The sequence below is a fragment of the Aotus nancymaae genome, unplaced genomic scaffold (assembly GCF_030222135.1).
Source record: "Aotus nancymaae isolate 86718 unplaced genomic scaffold, 86718_ANA_hifiasm-v0.15.2.pri h1tg000036l, whole genome shotgun sequence".
Lineage (NCBI taxonomy): Eukaryota > Metazoa > Chordata > Mammalia > Primates > Aotidae > Aotus > Aotus nancymaae.
In genome coordinates this window covers 89,091,492-89,110,635 of record NW_026988450.1, presented here as the reverse complement: position 1 = coordinate 89,110,635, position 19,144 = coordinate 89,091,492, and the positions used below count along the sequence as shown (strand labels likewise).

The 19,144-nt window shown below is 50.1% G+C and overlaps 1 protein-coding gene across 4 annotated transcripts in view; it reads left to right on the top strand.

The window, feature by feature from the left end:
• SLC45A4 (solute carrier family 45 member 4) overlaps positions 1-19,144 on the top strand; it is a 103,723-nt gene that overhangs the window by 35,505 nt on the left and 49,074 nt on the right. For 2 of the 4 annotated variants that reach the window (XM_064384658.1, XM_012461212.3), the window contains exon 2: positions 14,118-14,757. In XM_064384658.1, the coding sequence (XP_064240728.1) occupies positions 14,517-14,757 (241 nt within the window). In that variant the 5' untranslated portion in view covers positions 14,118-14,516. Of the gene's footprint in view, positions 1-12,578; positions 12,598-13,488; positions 13,997-14,117; positions 14,758-19,144 lie in introns of those variants that run through there. The other 2 variants (XM_012461213.3, XM_021672079.2) reach the window with 2 other exon arrangements.

Genomic DNA, 19,144 nt, shown 5'->3' with positions numbered 1-19,144 from the left:
TCGGGTCCTTAGGAATCCCTGTCTTGCCAGGCCACGCCCTCTGCCTGCTGTTGGGGTCTGGGATCTTGCAGTGGCTAGGGAGACACAAGCACATGGCTGACTAGACAGGGAGGTACGAGCTGGTCCAGCTGCTGGTGGGGCCGTGGGGACCCAGAGGGAGTCCACCTGTTGTCACGGGGCCCAGGGAGCCCCCCGGGCTGGGGGAAGGGCCCTTTGGTAGCTACAGTTACCACTCGAAAAGTAGACCCAGCAAGGGAGATGAACTTGCACAGCATCTCCAGGAGGTCTGGGCCGAGTCCGCTGGGTCACACGAGCATGGGGACACGGGACAGAGACTGTCACCCAGGCTGGAGTGCAATGGTGCCATCTTGGCTCACTGCAGCCTCCACCTCCTGGCCTCAAGTGGTTGTCCCATCTCAGTCTCCTGAGTAGCTGGGACTACAGGCCTGTGCTACCACACCTGGCTAATTTTATTTTGTAGAGATGGGATTTTGCCGTGTTGCCCAAGTGGGTCTGGAACTCCTGAGCTTGAGCGATTCTCCCGCCTCAGCCTCCCAAAGTGCTGGGATTACAGGCATGAGCCACTGCACCCAGCCTGTTTTTTTTTTTTAATGTATTTGTGTAGAGATGGGATCTCAGTATTATGCCCAGGGTTGTCTTGAACTCTTGGCCGCAAGCAGTCCTCATGCGTCAGCCTCCCAAAGTACTGGGATTACAGTGATGAGCCACTGCACCCTGGTTTTCTTTATTAATGGAGTAATTATGGGTTGGCCTGGCCCTCTGCCTTTAGCATTTAGAGATTCATTTCTTTTAAAGACTATCTGGGTGCCTGTGCTGGGTGTGTGCTGGACCCAGAGGTGGTCTAAGTGCTCTGTGCCCTCAGGGTCTGTATGGTAGGAGGCAAGGTCTGCAAGCAGGTGTGAGAAGGGGCAGGGTAGGGGTCTGGAGGAGATGGGAGAAGATTCCAGGGCACTATCGGGGCTGGGGCCAGGCTGCCTCGTACGGTCAGCAGGGAAGTGCAGGGGAAGACATGCTGGGGGCATGCTTGCTGGGCTGCCTCTGCGGTGGGGATGCCAGCCAGAGACATGGTGCCCACACTGTCCACTCACTCCCGAGGGCCCTTCCAGATTTTCCTCAATTCAGTTTCTTCATACTTAGGGTGTTTTACACACACATACATACACATGTATAGACACAGACATGCAGAGACAGACACAGATGCAGACATACACACAGACACATATAGATCCAGAGATGCATAGAGACAGACACACACAGATGGACACAGACACACATACACACACCCCCAGACACACACACACACAGGCGGACATCAACACACAGACACCCACATACCCACATAGCCCACACACACACACCCATACACACACAGGCAGACGTCAACACACAGGCAGACATCAACACACAGACACCCACATAGCCCACACACACACACATACACACACACACAGGCAAACAACACACAGACACCCCAACACCCCCCACATACAGACACACCACACACACACACACACACACACACAGACACCCCAACACACCCCACATACACAAAGACATACCACACACACCTACACAGACACCCCAACACTCCCCCCACACACACCACACACACCCACACACACCGACACAGACACCCCAACACCCCCACACACAGACACACCACACACCCACACACACCCACACAGACACCCCAACACCCCACATACACTACACAGACACCCCAACACCCCCCACACCCAGACACACCACACACACCCAAACACCTCAACACCCCCACACACAGAGTCACGCCACACACCACACACACAGATACCCCAACACCCACACACACACCCCAACACCCCCTACACACACAGACCACACACCCACAGAGACACATAGGGAGGCATCAACACACACCCTAACACCCCCCCACACACACACAGACACACCCTCCCCCTCCCCTCACACACACCCACACACAGGCATCAACACACAGACACCCCCATACCCTCCACACACACAGACACATAGGCAGACATCAACACGCAGACACCCACACCCCCCCACACAGACACACCCACACACCCTCACATATAGACACACCCACACCCCCCCACACAGACACACCATACACACACATGCACCCCCCCCACACACAGACAGACATCAACACACACCCACACACAAACACACAGACACACAGGCACACATCAACACACAGACACACCCACACACAGACACCCACACCCACACACAGAGACAGGCAGACATTGATACTCAGACACACACAGACACACACACATAGACACAGATGCATAGGCAGACATTGACACACACACACACACGCACCCACACAGAACTGGCTTCTGCCCACTCCCTTCTGCCGCTCCAGGTTCACAGCAAGCTCTGATGGAAAGGAAAGCAGAGAAGGGATGTATGGTCTGTTGTGCATCCTTTTCGGGTTCTGAGTGCCCTGACTTGTGGCACAAAACGCACAAACGGTTATCAGAAGACTTAAGACACAGTGAAGCTTTCGATCATTTATCTCTAGAGTGCTGGGGTGTCAGTCTAACTGGGACACTCTGAGGGTGAAAGCAGGGACACAGTAGTCACCCCACCAGGGTGACAGCGCAGCCTGGAACTGTTAGGTGAAGCGGGGCTCGTGGCGTCCTCTCTGCAGCATGTACTTGGGAGTGACTGCAGTGTAAACTCCTGGCCTCTGATCCAGTGGGTCTGGGGTGGAGCCCTAGAGCTGCAGTTAGGGAAGCCCCTCGACACTGATCCCCATGAGGCGCTGAGTGTTTAGAGGATGCCAGGACGTCACATGCCTCATTGAAACTGCTGTTAACTTTGTATTTCTTTAGCCCACCTGTCTTGGACTAGAGGCACGTTGTATGATCAGAGGCAGCCAACCTGGGTTTGTGCAGGTGGCACATAGCATACCTGGAGATGGGTGCCTCCACAATTGGGCATTTTCAGGTGTGAGCAGGTGGCACAGAAAGCTTCCCCAGGTGCGTGGTGCTCAGCCTGGATGCCCCTTAATTCCCTTCTCATGAGGAGTTTTGGTTTCTTCCCAACCACGGGACAACCAGGGATTGTCAGGAGTTTTTAATTGCCTTATTTATTTATGTAAATATAAGGACACATTGAAAATCAACAGACTTTACCTTCTAGAGCAGTTTTAGGTTCACAACAAAATTGAGAGGAAAATACAGAGATTTCCCGTGTGCCCCTGCCCCCACTCCCAGCCTCCCCCAGTGTCCATCTCACCGGCCAGAGTGGGACGCTGATTACGGTGGATGAGCTTGCAGTGGCACGTCTGCACCCGAGTGTGGTCAGGTCAGGGTCTCCACTCTGGGCGCTGTAGCTCCAGTGGGTTGGCAAATGCATGGTGGCATGCGTCTGCCATTAGAGTGCCATACAGAGTAGTTCCACTGCCCTGACACCCTCCTCAGCCTCTCTCCCTCCCCATCCCCTGATGACTGCTGCTGCTTGTACTTTAACCTAATTTTGCCTCTTCCAGAAAGTCATATAGTTGGAATTGCACTTACTCAGTCGGGAGCCGTTTCAAAGCAGCTTCTTTCACTTAGAAATACGCATGTAAGGTGCCCGCTACCTTTTCATGCCTGGCTTCAGCGCTCATTTCCATTTCATGGTGAATGACGTTCCATCATCTGGATGTTCCGTGGTTCATTCAGTCGCCTATGGAAAGAGGTCTTGGTTGCTTCCAGGTTTTGGTGATGAGGAAGAAAGTGGCTGTTTGAGCCCAGGCTTTTGTGTAGACCTAAGTTCCCAACTCCGTTTGGTAAATACCAAGGAATTTGGTTGCTAGATGGCATGGTTGAGAGTAAGTTTGGTTTGTGAAGAATGGGCAAACCGTCCCTCGAGGTAGCTGCGGCATTTCCCATTTCTGCTTGCACTGAACGCGTGTTCCCGCTGCCCCACATCCTCGCCTGAAGCTTTGGCCGTTGTGACAGGTGTGTGGTGGCACCGCAGCTGCAGCCCCTTGAGGACCTCAGAGGTGTGGAGCGTCTTTCCATATGCTCATTTGCTATCCGTCTGTCGTCTTCGGTGAGGTGTCTTCAGACCTTTTGCCCATCTTTTCCCCCACATAGCAAAAGGTCATTTACTGGCTCTTATTCCTCCAGCTCTGTGCTTTGAAATTGAGCATACCCTACTCTTTAAGCCTCAAAATCCAACACATTATATACATCATACTTTCTATAATGGGAATCCATCTCACACACAGTGTAAAGCTACTGCATTGCCTCAGAAATGCAGTTCCCCTGGCATTGTCCAGTGTCATCGGGTAGTCAAGAGTCTTGCCCACACAGAGCTTCCTGTGACCTCGGCAGGCCTGCGTGTGCACAGCCGCATGCTCGCTGTGATCTTGCTTCCCTCTCAGCACCTCCACTCCAGCACAGGAGCCTGAAAGGTCGCACTGTGTAGCTGTGCAGGCCCCGCGGGACACGGTAGGCAGCAGGTGGTCTGCAGGCTTCCCAGAGCTGCTGCCGTGGCGTCGTTCCTGAAGTGACAGCAGTGAATCTGCCGAGGCCGAGGGAAGGCAGAGTCCGAGGAAGGCAGAGGAGATGGCACTGAAGTCTCCTGGTTCATGGTGAATGCAGCGCTTGCCTTATCCGCACACCCATCTGGCTGTTGCAGGCCACCCACCCCGTCCTGCCAGCCCCCGCAGTTCCCAGCCCACCCACTGCCGTCCTGTGGCTCTCTTGCTGGGTCATGTTGCTAGACTTGAGTGCCTGCTATGAGCACAATATAGCTCAAGACAACTTGCCAGGCCAGGGTACCACGAATTCTTACAAAATTCATCCTTCATTTCCTTCATTCCAGTATCTTTTCTTTTTCCCCCTGAGATGGAGTTTCGCTCTTGTTGCCTAGGCTGGAGTGCAATGGCGCAATCTCGGCTCACTACAACCTCTGCCTCCCGGGTTCAAGCAATTCTCCTGCCTCAGCCTCCCAAGTAGCTGGGATTACAGGCATGCACCCCCAAGCTTGGCTAATTTTTTGTAGTTTTAGTAGAGACAGAGTTTCTCCATGTTGGTGAGGCTGGTCTCGGACTCCTGACCTCAAGTGATCCACCAGCCTGGGCCTCCCTAAGTGCTGGGATTGCAGGTGTGAGCCACTGCACCCAGCCCATTCCAGTGTCTTAATTGTAGAGTGATGGCAGACATTTGTGGAAATAAGGCACTTCAGCATCTGGGGCCTCTTGTTAGGTTCATTTTGGAGATGTACGCCCTTCCAGGACACATTGCTTCCGGTGTGTGCCAGTCTGAATGCCGCACACTTCCTGCCCAGCCAGGTACGTGCTGAATCGGCGAGCGGAGGAACTTGTGGAAGTACTCGTTTTCTCTCCATCGAGTGTGAAGAGCTCTCTGTGCGTTTTGGATGCCAATCTTTTATCAGATATGTCTTTTGCAAACACTTTCACCCTGTTTGTGGCTTGTTTTCTTATTCTCTTGACACACATTGGTTTCATGTTGAAAATCAGTGGGATTTCGTACATGCTTTTCAGGAAGTAGCCTTGGAAACAGAATTGCCAGTGCCTCTGTTAGTGTTCCTCTCTGTGGCCATCTGGAGAGTCAGGAAGACGCCTGTCGGCCGTGACCGGGAGAACTGCCTTGGTGAAGATTGAACGGGACTGTCTGAGGCTGACGGTGGTAGTGGGTTTGTCTGACGATGGGTGCCCTACTTTGCCTGTTCCTAGGTGGTGGGTGCAGAAAACACGCAGCCGTTCCCCCATCAGCATGTGCTGCCCACAGGCGGTGCTTGCAGCCTGGTGTCAGGCCCGTGCGCGCGTGGACATGTGCTTCATGTGTAGGGGCTGTGAAGGGCCAGCCCACGTTTGTGGTCACTGTGTTGTCGGGGCTCACGAGACCACTTTCCAGGAAGTGTGGCTCACGGAATTCTCCCGTCACTGTTGGAGGTTGGGACTGTGCTGTAGATCTGAAACTTTAACCCAGGCGTGGGGCATCTGTCAGCAGTAACTCTCCATTTACCTTTTTGATGAAATTTAAGTTAACAGCCAGCTTTTCCACTCAGCAAATTGTAGGAAGTCATGTGTTTTGGCATCAGTTACCCTTCAATTAGAAACAGGACAATAGAGGAAGTTGTTGATTGGGAACAATTGTAGTTTCGCTTGTCTGAGTGCATCTGGGAATCATAACAAAATTGTTGTCACTGAGTGCGCCGACAATCACTGGAGCAGGTTTCAAGGGGAAGCTTTTGTTCTATGTTGGGGAAAATCCACCTGAAAAGTTTCACTGTTCTGAATGTAAGATACTAGAACAGGTCACAAGTTAACTTTTGAGCTTCTCCACATTGAAAGCAGATGAGGAGGTGGTGACTTTCAGGGGTAGAGGATTGCCTGTCCTCAGGGAAGGGAGGAGCGAGAGCTCCCTTAAATGAGTTCAGTGTGATGTCGTGCTTCAGGGCATTTTCAACTCTGTGCTAGAGAAGAAACGTTTTCGTGTTTTCAGATAATGCTTCAGTGCTTACATAAAATAGCTTCCTGAAAGAAAGCAATTTGCTTGCTCTAAGAAGGTGACCTCCCATGTATAGTTTGCTGGGCGTTGGACTGGTTTTATGGTATCTGATTGCCCCCTGCTCAGTGTGAGAACACGCCCCGCACAGGCACCCAGCCCCTGCACACTCACACTCCTCCCTTCTCTTCTCAGAGCTGCTTTCATTTCTTGTGAGGCCCTAGACATGAAGTGACTGGTGGGGGGCGGGGAGCATGAAGGGAAGGATTTCAAACTGTCTCAGAGACTTTGTGTCCAGGAAACGTGCAGCACATGGGCCCTGTTCCAATCCCAGCAAGGGCTGTGGGTGAGGAGGACCAGAGGGCCATGCAGCGCCCACTGCTGTCTTTGGGGAAATGGGCAATCACATCCAAACATGTGTCCATACACTTTGGAAATACAATCCGCCTTTAAGTTGGGGCTCTGCATGTTTTGGTCATGGTTGGTAGACTTGTTAATTTGGTTATATTCTTTTTGTCCATTTTAGCTCGGACAACCAAAGAATGAGATTATAAAGTTAAAATAGAAGAGTGAATAGCCTTAATTAGATGGGAAGGGACACAGGAGCCTTTCCAGCGTGATAGACGTGTTCTGTCTTGATAGGAATTTGTTGAAACTGTCTGAGTGATACATTCTCACTGCATGTCAATTATACCTGACTTCACAAACAACACTTACCAGCAGCCGTCATGTATCTAACCAGTTAGAAAGCATCAGGGCAGAGGAACCCCATTTGCAGCGACCATGACAGAGGTTAATTAAAACCTCATGTGGAAGACCATGGAAGGGCTGCGTTTAAGCTCTCTCCAGAGGCGCCGGGGCGGACTGGGACAGATGCGGGAGCGCTGCTGTTCTTGGAGAGAGTGACTCAGCAGCCTGAGGGTCGGCTCCCACCAGGCTACTTTATAACATTAATGGTTTCTCAATAAAAATGCCAACAAAGACTTTTTTTCCAGAGCGAATCAGTCTGTTCTTAAAGTTCATACAGTTCATGTGCTCATAAAGTTCTTAGAAATAAACATGGACAAGGGCCGGGCGTGGAGGCTCACGCCTGTAATCCCAGCACTTTGGGAGGCCGAGGCGGGTGGATCACGAGGTCAACAGATTGAGACCATCCTGGTCAACATGGTGAAACCCCATCTCTACTAAAAATACAAAAAATTAGCTGGGCATGGTGGAGTGCACCTGTAATCCCAGCTATTCAGGAGGCTGAGGCAGGAGAATTGCTTGAACCCAGGAGGTGGAGGTTGCGGTGAGCCGAGATCGCGCCATTGCACTCCAGCCTGGGTAACGAGCGAAACTCCGTCTCAAAAAATAAATAAATAAATAAATAAATAATAAACATGGACGAATTATTAGGACAGCACTGATGGAGAAGCAGCAGCAACAAGCAGGACCTCCCCCAGCGGAGGTCCAGATGTCCCGACAGCCTGTCTGCTTCCTGCAGTTGGTAGACGGGCACACGAGTGGGACAGATCACAGCCTCGAGAAACAGAGACGCGTGCACGTCAACACTGGCAGTGTATAAAAGAGTGTTCTCAGAGTGTCGGCGGTGGACTCTCAGATGCATCACACTGCGGCACCCACAGGGCCACTGGGAGGCGCAGAGCCGCTCCTAACTCACACCACACTCGAGCATATGGATCCGAGTCTTTGCATGGACCCACGTAGCTTTGTACTGGGAGCTGTCATGTGGGTTGAACGCTCAGTAGCCTGTTAGATGGATTCCTGACCAGGACATGCTCTTGTGTTGTTAAACCTATCAGAATGTGCTGGTACATTTCCCATGGGTCACGGACCTGGGAATCTATTCTTCAGCCTTGGCCTGTTAACTGGAGAAATACTCACGCTGGTTCTTCTGGCAGCAACCCAGAGGCCCCGGCTCTCCTTTCACAGCAGCCCATGCTGGGGCCGGGTCAGCACAGCCTTCCCTGTCTGCTGTCCCCTGCAGTCCCACCCTGTAGATCTTTCAGTGCTCATAGCCACTCCTTGACAAGGTGATATGACCCCTGATTTTCTAAGTATAACACGTAAACTTTATTTTTAAATTATTTTGTGACTTTATCTAAAATGCTTACAGAATCCCCAGGGCTTTGCAGAAATAGAACTTTTGGAAGCAGCAGCTGCCCCAAGTGGTATCCTGCTGTGAGCTGTTGGGTGTCATCTTCAAGATACCTTTAGAAGCAGCTTAGTCCGATGGGTGCATATCTTTGAGAAAATTAAGGTTGGTTAACGTGTTGATTTGTCATAGTAGTTAATTTCGCTCTGTTAAGATTACTGTCTGGCAGCTGCCTAAACTTTGCCTGCTCTTGGAAGCTTGGAAGCTCGCATTGGTGTGAACACCCTAGGTTGGTAACATTCTTTAGATAAGTTCATGAAGGTATGAGACATTTGGTAGATTTTTGCACATACTAACTGCTACTTTAAACAAACTGAAGCTGTCTAAAGATACTTGTTTTCATCAATGTAGATGCCAGTGAAGTCACCTGTGTAAAATCTGTGTACTGTGCCACTGCCTCTGTCCTGCTGGAGGAAGGGAAACTCGCTGTGTTAACGCCCAGGCAACTTGCATAACCAGTGATACCCATACCATGCCCCTGCCATTTAATAAGGACTTCAGGGAGTCATAAGCTGGTGGCTGGTCAGCTGGAGCGCCTGGGTGTGACTTTAGCATAGCTGGTGGTATGGGGAATGGTTTTCCAGTCCAGATACTCCAAAGTATTTATCGGCCGATCGTCCTCGTTCAGTCAGTTCATTTGTTCATGTAACACACTCATCAGGCTCTTGCTGTGTGGCTGGAAACAGTGTGTGTGGAAGGGAGAGCCCAGGTTAGGGAAGCACGGACATCGCCCACTGGGGACCAATGCTGGGAGATCTGGGGACAGATGAAAGCGGGGGACTGGGTCTCTTGAGGGGGCTTTTCTCCTGCCAACCACCAGTAGCTGTCATCCTTTGTACAAGGTGAGGATCACCCATTCTAAAGGGGTCCAGTGAGCCCTGAGAAGAGTCTCCAAAAACAGGGTGGTTGAACTGAAGGTGGGAGAGACAGAAGGGTGCAGGCCAGCAGGGAGACAGCCTGCTCCAAGGGTTATCCCTCGACCGACGGCAGCACTGCCCAGGCAGGGTTCTGGAGCCGGGGGGGCCTGCGTACACGGCTGAACTGAACGTGCAGCGCCGTCACTGCGGGCTGGGTCAACAGTGTCCCAAGGCGTGAAGCTGTCTTGCTGGCCCCTCAGCCTGCTGAGCAGCGGTGTCCGGTGGCTCGCCCTGACCGTGGCCGTGTGGACGCTGGGGGTGTGGGCTGATGACTTTCCCACAACTGCTCATCTCCCTCCTTTTCATCTTCTCTTTGGAAGGTCAGTTTTACACTAGTTCTTAGAAGGCTGATAGGGAAGCCCCAGCATTTCAGAGGAACTCTAGTGGGGTAGTTGACCTCGCATTTCGAGGGAGCCTTCCCGCACCACTCCGTCCTTCTGTGGACTTGTGACTCTGTTATGGAGGACACAAGTCCTTTGCTCCCTGAGGGTTTAGTTTTGTGAAATCCTCAGCTGTTCCCAGGTAAAAAGGCATCTTGTTTTAGAATCTGTTAAAAAAAAAAAAATTAGAGACAAGGTCTCACTGTGTGTGGCAGGCTGGAGTGCAATGGCATAGTTGTAGCTTACTGCAGCCTTGAACTCCTGGGCTCAAACTATCCTCCTGCCTCAGCCTCCTGAGTAGGTGGGACTACAGGCACATGCCATCACACCTGGCTAATTAAAAACAAAATGTATACAGATGGGGTCTTGCTGTGTTGCCCAGGCTTGTCTTCAACTCCTGGGCTCAAGTGATCCTCCTGCCTCAGCCTCTGGAGTAGCTGGGATTACAGGTATGAACCACCATGCTAATCTTTGAAGAAAGTTTCGTAGAGATGGATCTGACTATGTTGTACAGGCCGAATGAATCTTTAGCTGATCCCTAAGACCTTTTGGTAGCCATCCCTGAGGCCCCATGATTGGAGTCTACACTGCACGGGGGAGGCAGCGATGGTTGCCTGGGGCTTTTCTGTGTGGCTCATCAGTGATTCTTACCCAGCCTGCTCCTTGCAAACAAGGTGCTGAGAAATACCGCTGGCTGGGGCACAGCTGAGCTGCCTGGGAAAGGCGTGGCCTGCAGATTGCCGCCTACACTCCTGGCCTCAGGTTGTCTCGGCACGTGTGAGCGTGTCGCTTGTGTTTTCCAGTTCTGCTTTAAGTCAGGACTGGACAGTTTAAGTGGCACGGAGCAGAATGAGGCTGGAGGAGTGCAGGAGCTGAGTAGGTCCCCACCGTGGCCTTCTTTTCTGTTAATCAGAGAGACTCAGCGACTTCCTGACCCTAGGCCAGGCTGGAGGGCAGCCAGCTGTGACCTGGGGGCCAGATCCTGCTCAGAGCCGGGATTAAAAGAATGACTGGCGAGCTAAGAATATTGTATTTTTAAAGGATTGTTGAAAAAGAAAAAAGGAGACTGTGCCACAGAGACTGTGCCTGAAATGTTCATCATCCAGCTTTGCAGAGAAAGCTTGCAGTGTCTGGTCTAGTTGATTGATTCAGAATGTACTGATCAAGGGTTGAAGCATTTTTAAAGAAAGCCTTTTTCCTGTTTAGTAATAACCCTAGAACAGTGTCTCCCCTGTGGGCTGTGGAAGTTCTGGGCCGGGGCCTTCTCTGCTGGGGCTGTTCTGTGCATTGTGGTTGAGCGGCATCCCTGGCCTCCACTCCGAGACGCCAGTAGTGTCCCCTCCTCCCCTGGTTGTCGCAATCAGAGATGTGTCAAATCATTGCCACATGTCCCTCAAGGGTGCAGCATTGCCCCTGGTTGAGAACCGCTACCTTAGAATAATTCATACATGACTTATTACAGCCATTTATGGCCTCACTCTTAGCTCTTACTGAAGCGACTCTAGGAACAGAGACTGCTTCACTTCAGGCTCAAGTCTCCAAAGACACAGCAGTGGGACAGAGGGCTGTCTGAGCAGACTGAAGGGTCTGATGTTTCTAATTAAGTCATTAGGATTTCTTAGAAAACTAATTGCTTTTGTTCCTGCCCAAACCCCAGTTGATCTGTTCAGGCTTTGCAGACGTGTCTGGATGTACGTTCTTCTCATAAGAAGGACTCCTCTTACCTGGTAGAAGAAAGCAGTTACAATCATTGACCCTATTCTGGTACAAGATTGACAGACTGAAAACAAGGAAAATCGTGACATGTTCTGTTAGGAAGGATTCTGAAAAGGTGGGGGCGGAACAAAAATAGCAGAATGTCGGTCCTCATTAAACCTGGGTGGTTTCTTATGCTATTCTGTTTACTTTGCATTAGAAATAGTTCCGTTGCACAGTGTTTAGAAGAAATATTGCAGTTAGGTGAAGTTTGGAAACTTGTTGATGTTTCCATGGTAGAGGACATTTGGTAAATTTGAAAGAATTCTCAAATAAGGGCTGTTGTGTGTGATCGTAGTGAAGTCCACGGGACGTAAGAAGCGAATACATAGGTGGCATCACTGGAATCTTTTGTTCCTGAGGAATTAGGCATTTGCGTTTCCGCCGAGGTGTGAAAGATATAGGGAAGAGCTAGACAGAAGAGCCAAGTGCAGGGCTTCCTTCAGGAACCTCTGACCCAGTGGAGCCCTCTCCCTCCTGGGGCCCATGCGCCGGGGACCCACCTTCTCCGTCAGGGCTGCACGAGGGAGGAGCCAAGCGAAGACAGCACCTCGAGGTTTTGGGTCCCGTCTGGGGAGAAAGAGAGGAGGAGCTAATTAAGACCACCTTTGGATCGGTGGAAAGCCGTGAGAAATCTTTTTATTGAAGCCAGTTGTTAGAATAATTCTTAGTAAGATGTTGGCCCGCAGACATACCTTAACATAAACTGTGAACACCATTTAGTATGTTTTCAGGGTCTCTTTCTAGTACTTCAGTTGAACTGAACCCAGTGTCTGGAGACCCAGCTCTAGAAGTTCTGGACTTTGGCTGTTCACGTGCCCGATTTTATCTTACCTGGGGAGAGGTTGACCTCATTTCCTAAAACATTTCCAAGGCAGCATTTCCAGGTAGCTTATTTCTGCTTTATTGTGTGTGTTTACCCAGGTGGAGAATTTGTCACCAAGCTGGGTCGGTCACTGGAGCCAGGGTGGTGGAAACCCGTGGGTTGGGGTGGTAGGGTTCCATAGCCCCTAGGAAGGCTGCGTGTGGGTTGGGAGTGTCCGAACCCCTAGATACCATAGTCAGAGTTTGGCACATGCTTCCATTTTTTTCTGGAGAGAAGGTCCATAACTTTCATTTTATTACCAAAAGGTTTTATAACCTAAAGGCTGAGACCACTGCCCTTGACAGGCTGACCACAGGAGTCCAGGTGCCTTTGGGTAGACTTCAGACTCCCCGCTGGACAGAGAATCATGCTCTCCTCATTCCACCCAGTGCCCTACTTTTCATTTCTCTTTTCTTTTCTTTGTCTTTTTTCTTTTCTTTTTTCTTTTTTTTTTAAGACAGGGTCTTACTCTGTCACCCAGGCTAGAGTGCAGTGGTACGATCTCGGCTTACTACAACCTCCACCTCCTAGGTTCAAGGAATTCTCCTGCCTCAGCCTCCCAAGTAGCTGAGATTACAGGCGCCCATCACCAGGCCTGGCTAATTTTTGAATTTTTAGTAGAGACGAAGTTTGCCCAAGCTGGTCTAGAACTCCTGACCTCAGGTGATCCACCAGCCTCAGCCTCACAAAGTGCTGGAATTACAGGCGTGAGCCACTGTGCCCGGCCTACTTTTTATTTTTCTTTTCCACTCTCTAGTCAGGGTCTAAAATTTCCTTTTTGGCTGGGCACAGTGGCTCACACTGGCTCCCCAGTGCTTTGGGAGGCCGAGGCAGGGGAGATCACTTGAGCCCAGGAGCTGGATACCAGCCTAGGTAATATAGTGGCGACCCTGTCTCTACAAAGAATAGAAAAATTATCTGGGTGCGGTGGGGCACGCCTGTAGTCCCAGCTACTTGGGAGGATGAGGTGGGAGATCACTTGAGCCCAGGAATTTGAGGCTGCAGAGAGCCTTGGTCATGTGACTGCAGTCCAGCCTGGGCAACAGAGTGAGACCCTGCCTCTAACAAATCAAACTTTTTAAACAGAAGTTTCCCCTTTTGACTCTTTTGTCTACCTCCCGCACTTTCCCTTTCACCTCCTTACTTCCCTCTCAACGATATCTGCAGCCATGAAGGGTGTCACCAGCCACCGCCAGCCTGCTGGAATAGTTATGTGCTGTGTGGTACACGGGGTGGGAGAAACTGTTATTGGCCAAAGAGTGACTATTTTTAGCGTTTTTCTCTGTCTTCTCTTTGATCCTGCTTTCCTTGATTGCCCTGCCTTTATCCTTCCCCAGGATTCACTTCCATGTGAGAAAATGTTTTTCTAGAACATAGGTTTTGTTATTTGCACAGATGCACCCAGAGTAAGCAGCAGAGAGGTATGTGATCTTGGGTCAGGCCCTTGGGGCACGCGGCTTGCTCGGGGGTCGGGCGGTGTCCGCAGGGCCGCGTGGCGACCACCCCCTGACTCTCCGGCTGGGTTGTTTTCCTCTTTTGCAGATCGTCCAGTCACTCGATGGGGATTACCAGTGGACCTCCTGTTTGTATCACCTTCCCACCTCTCTGTAGCAAGAAAAATCGCTTCAGCACCTCTTCAGTAATAATGATGAAACTGGTATTAACTGAATGGCATTTATGGATTTTTAACTCTAATTCACAGTAAACCAGCAAGCCATATGTTTAAAATCCAACCAAAAATCGTTCTGTGTTGCTGCATGTCTCATACCATTGTGAGAAGTTGTGAGATACCCACTTGTGCAAAGAGGAATGTAAGTGTTACTTGCCCAAGGAACACAACCGAAGCAGAAAGAGAAGACGTCTTAATTTATCATTACAGATATATGAAAGCATTATTTATATAGATAGAATATATAGAGAAATATATATTTTTTGGTGGTAATGAAAATGGCTCCGCAGAATGCCGACTCGGAATCTATGCAAGTTCGAGAGTTATCCGTGCCCCTGCCGGACCCGCAGAAAGCCGGAGACGCAGAGGCCGAGAACTGTGAGACCATCAGCGAGGGGTCCATAGACCGAATCCCCATGCGCCTGTGGGTGATGCACGGGGCAGTGATGTTTGGCAGGGAGTTCTGTTACGCAATGGAAACAGCTCTGGTCACACCCATACTGTTGCAGATTGGTAAGTCTCCTCCCCGTCTGCGCGCCGTGAACTCTGAGCGGAGCACCCGTGGACTGGGCATGGCTCTGATCCTCCAGAGGAGTAGGATGGCATGTCCTGGAGAGCCCCGGGCACAGGAGTCCTTGTCTCCTCTCCATTCAGCCTGCCCTGATGGTGGTTTCCTCCTGTTTTCAGCTGGGTTTGGGGAGGAGTGATCCTCGGATGTGGACGTTGAATTACTGTTTTGGCAGAGTGGTAGCTGAGCATCTGGGGCAGAATTGGCACTGATAAGTACTGGCTCTGGGCTGGGGCCCCTCTCTCCCGCTGTCCCCGCCAGGCCACAGTGAACCATGAGCTGAGAGTCACTGGCTGTGTCATGAAAGCAAATTCAGGATCCCTTCTGTGCTGCACTCTGATTCCTTGTGTGTAAAGTGAGTCTGATCGCACACCAACCCTCAGAGGGTCCCAGACATGCTTTGAACGGTGCCTGACCATGGGAGATGCTGGAAGATGCTATCATCTTCTCCTTGTTGCTGTTGACTCGAATCCAGGGTTATTGTGGACGTTAGATGGTTCAGTGACAGGCATTTCCAAAAGCAGGGAAACTCACGGAGACACGTGCAGATGGGCATGACCAGGCCTCGCACATGCAAGACTCGGTCTTCCTTCCAGATGACTGGGCAACATGGCGGGGGCCCCGTAGGGAGTCCCCACTGGGAGTGTCTTGGGCCCAAAAGTTTTGTCAGAATGTTTAGTTTTCCTTATGGCCTAAGGAAGTTTTAAAATCTGTCATTTTCTAAGCCCTTAGCCATATAAGCTGTCTGGGTAAAAGGCAAACAATTTAGAAGCATCAGTTTTATTCTAGAATTCCACATATTGCACTGTAAAATATTTTTAAATCTCGTTATTTGGGGTGTTTTAGGGATGTTTGTTGCTACAAACATCATAAAGTGTTTCTTGTTCCTTGAGCTCCCACTCGGCCTCACTGTGGTGCGGATCCCTTGGTCATGTGCACGGATCTGACTCCAGCGAAAGCATAGTGTTTTCTTCCATTGTGCGTGGGGCAGCCCCGCTGGCATCAGCACCGAAGAGCGCCGATTTCCTGTCACCCTGCAGTGGGAGCTGATGCTCATTGTCACTGAGATCGCAGGAGACACTGCGTCCACCCCTCGATCTGGTCACTTAGCGCATTAATGAGAAAGCGCTCATCTTACTTTCCCAGTGCCTTATTGTATCTCAGCGCCCTTTTCCCTTTGCAATTCCGCATATGTTTTCATCTTTAAAACTTGTTCTGAAAGGCTTCGTGAGATGGCCAGAGGACCCGGGGCGCAGACACGGTTGAAGGACCCTTTTCTGGAGAGTTGGGGAATCGGGCACGGGGGACAAGGCTCAGGTCGTGCTTTGGGTCTCTCCTCTGTGTTTGTCACTCTGCGTTTATTCTGCTCCTGCTCCTTGGGTGCCCATCATATCCGGAGGCACAGAGGGTGGACAGGACCCACATCTGTGGGCTGGGGGGCTTATCTCCGTGGCGGGGGTGTGGGGCGCTTGGAGAAAGAAAGTGACTCGACCAGCGAGGGAAAAAAATGGGCTGGGCCGGTGTGGGAAGGCCTTTATGGAGAGCAGGGCGAGGGCTCTTGGGCCTCACACCTGGAGGCCGAGGGAAGGAGACCTGGATGTATTCGCAGAACTGAAGGACCACCTTTGCGGCTAGACCCCAGCCAGGGAGAAGTTGGGTAGCAATTAATTTTCGTAAACATTTATTTTGTCCCTTCAGTGTGTGAGGACTTGGCACCGAGGTGGTTATGAAAGCATTGTCATAACAAAGCTAAGGCGGTTGGAATTACGAATTGGGTGTCATCACTCAGTTTCTGGACAGTGAATTGTGGTTGTAGTGATAAATACAAAATTTAGAAGCTCTGGTTCCTGAGAAGTAAGTTGATGTGATAGAGATGTTAGGAACAGTTTTCCCTAATTTTCTCTGTGGCGGATGCTGTGTTTCGTGGCTTTAAAAACCCTAGCACTTACACAACACCTTGGAATTTTCGTACTTGACAGATGATGAGTCTCAATTTCTATGCAGCTTAGTACATCTCATTGTTTGGTTTTGATTATTTATTACATGAGACTTGTATAGATTCTAGATAATTTAGGATGACAAACACAGATGCTCCTCATCTTGCATCAGGGTTATGTCCCAGTAAACCCATCCTTGAAAATACCTTAAGTGGAAAATGCATTTAATACACCCACCCCACCACACGTCCTAGCCCAGCCTCACCTTCCTTAACCATGCTTGGAACACTCACACCAGGCTGGGCATGCTGGCTCACGCCTGTCATGCCAACACTTTGGGAGGCCAAGGTGGGAGGATCACTTGAGGCCAGGAGTTCAAGACCAGCTAGGGCAACATAGCAAAACCCCATGTCTACAAAAAAATGAAAAATTAGCTGGGTATGGTGGCACACACCTGTAATCACAGCTATTCGGGAGGCTGAGGTGGGAGGATTGCTTGTGCCTGGGAGACGGAGGCTGCAGTGAGAGCCACGGTCATGCCACTGCACTGCAGCCTGAGTGATGGAGTGAGACCCTGTCTCAAAAAAAACAAACAAAAAAACCACAACACTCACACCAGCCTATAGTTAGGCAAAATCATGTAACACAGAGCCTATTTTACAATGAAGTGTTGAAGGTCTTGTGATTTATTGAATACTGAAAGTGAAACCAGTCTGTATAAGCGCTCGAAATACGGTTTCAAGTGAACGTGTATGGCTTTCACCTTAGTGTGAAGTTGAAAAATCATAGGTCCAACCATCATAAGCCCAGGACCTGTCTGCATATGTGCTTCCCTGCACAATCTATGTAGTGCATATTAAAGGTAGCTTTCCAAAGTCGTAGGTGTGTCTGTTTCATATAAACTTCCAGCAATGACGACTGAAACAGAAGAGCTGTAGGAAGTGGGTAGGCTGTGGCACACTGACCCTAAGGGAATGAAATTGACATTTGTTGACCCTGAGCACGACATAATTTGCATAAAACCTTAAGCCCAGGTCTGTGTTCAGCAGGAGAGCAGGACTCGTGAATAGAAGATATTTTTACAGGTTACAGGAACAGGGCTTTAATGAGTCTGTTCTTAGACATGCTTAGATTGAGTCCAGACAACAAAAGGCCCAGTTTATTTCTCAGGGTTTAACTGAAATTACACTTGCCAGGGCAATGTAGTGACCGAAGTATTCCCTGGTTGGAGTTGGAGTTTCTTTAAAAAGTTGCCTGCCGCCCACACCCAGAGCCACAGTACTTATGATAGGATGTGGAAGCAGTGCTCCCCTACTCCAAACAGGCAGTTTGACAGTTGGCGTGAGATGTCTACAGTGGTATGGCTGCCACCATCAGGACCTAGAATATTTTCATCACCCTAAGACTCCCAAACGTGCCGCTCATCAGCCACTGCACTGCCCCAGCCACCACCAACCTGCCTCTGTTGTCATGGTGCTACCCGTTCTGGAATCGGTGTAAATGGAATCACGCAGCGTCTGGTCTGGCTCTTGCCACTTAGCATAATGCTTTTCTGAGAGAATCATCCTTGTTACTGCATCAATCCATACTTTGCACCTTTTCAGTGCTGACTAGTACTCTGCTGAATGGACACGCCATGATTTGTTTATTCATTCATCAGGTGGTAGAGATTCAGGTGTTTCCAGTTTGGAAGCTATGATGATAAAGCTGCTGTGAACACTCACCTTCAAGGCTCAGCTGTGTGGATGTGTTTCATTTCTCATGCATGGGTCACTGGGTCCAGTGCTTTGCAGGGTGACAGTACCATCTTGCATTCCCACTTGCATTGTAGGGGGGTTCTTATTTCTCCACATCCTCATCAACCATCAACACTTGGTGTTGTCAGTCTTTTTAAACTTCATTCATTGAAGTGAGTGTGAACCATATCTCATTGCGGCTTTAAGTACTATGGCACGATCACAACTTACTGAAGCCTTGACCTCCCTGGGCTCAGGTGATTCTACCATTTCAGCCTCCCAGGTAGCTGGGACTACAGGTGTGTGCCACCACCTCCATCTAATTTTTGTATTTTTAGCAGAGACGGGGTTTCACCATGTTGGCCAGGATGGTCTCGATCTCCTGACCTTGTGATCCGCCCGCCTCAGTCTCCCAAAGTGCTGGGATTACAGGTGTGAGCCACCACACCCTCTAATTTTTGTGTTTTTTTGTAGAAGTGGGGTTTCACCATGTTGCCCAGGCTGGTCTCAAACTTCTGGGCTCAAGCGGTCTGCCCACCTCAGACTCACAAAGTGCTGTAATTACAGGTGTGAGCCACTGTGCCAAGCCTGTTCTGTTCTTTTATATTTTCATACATATATATATATATATGTATATATATATATATATATTTTTTTTT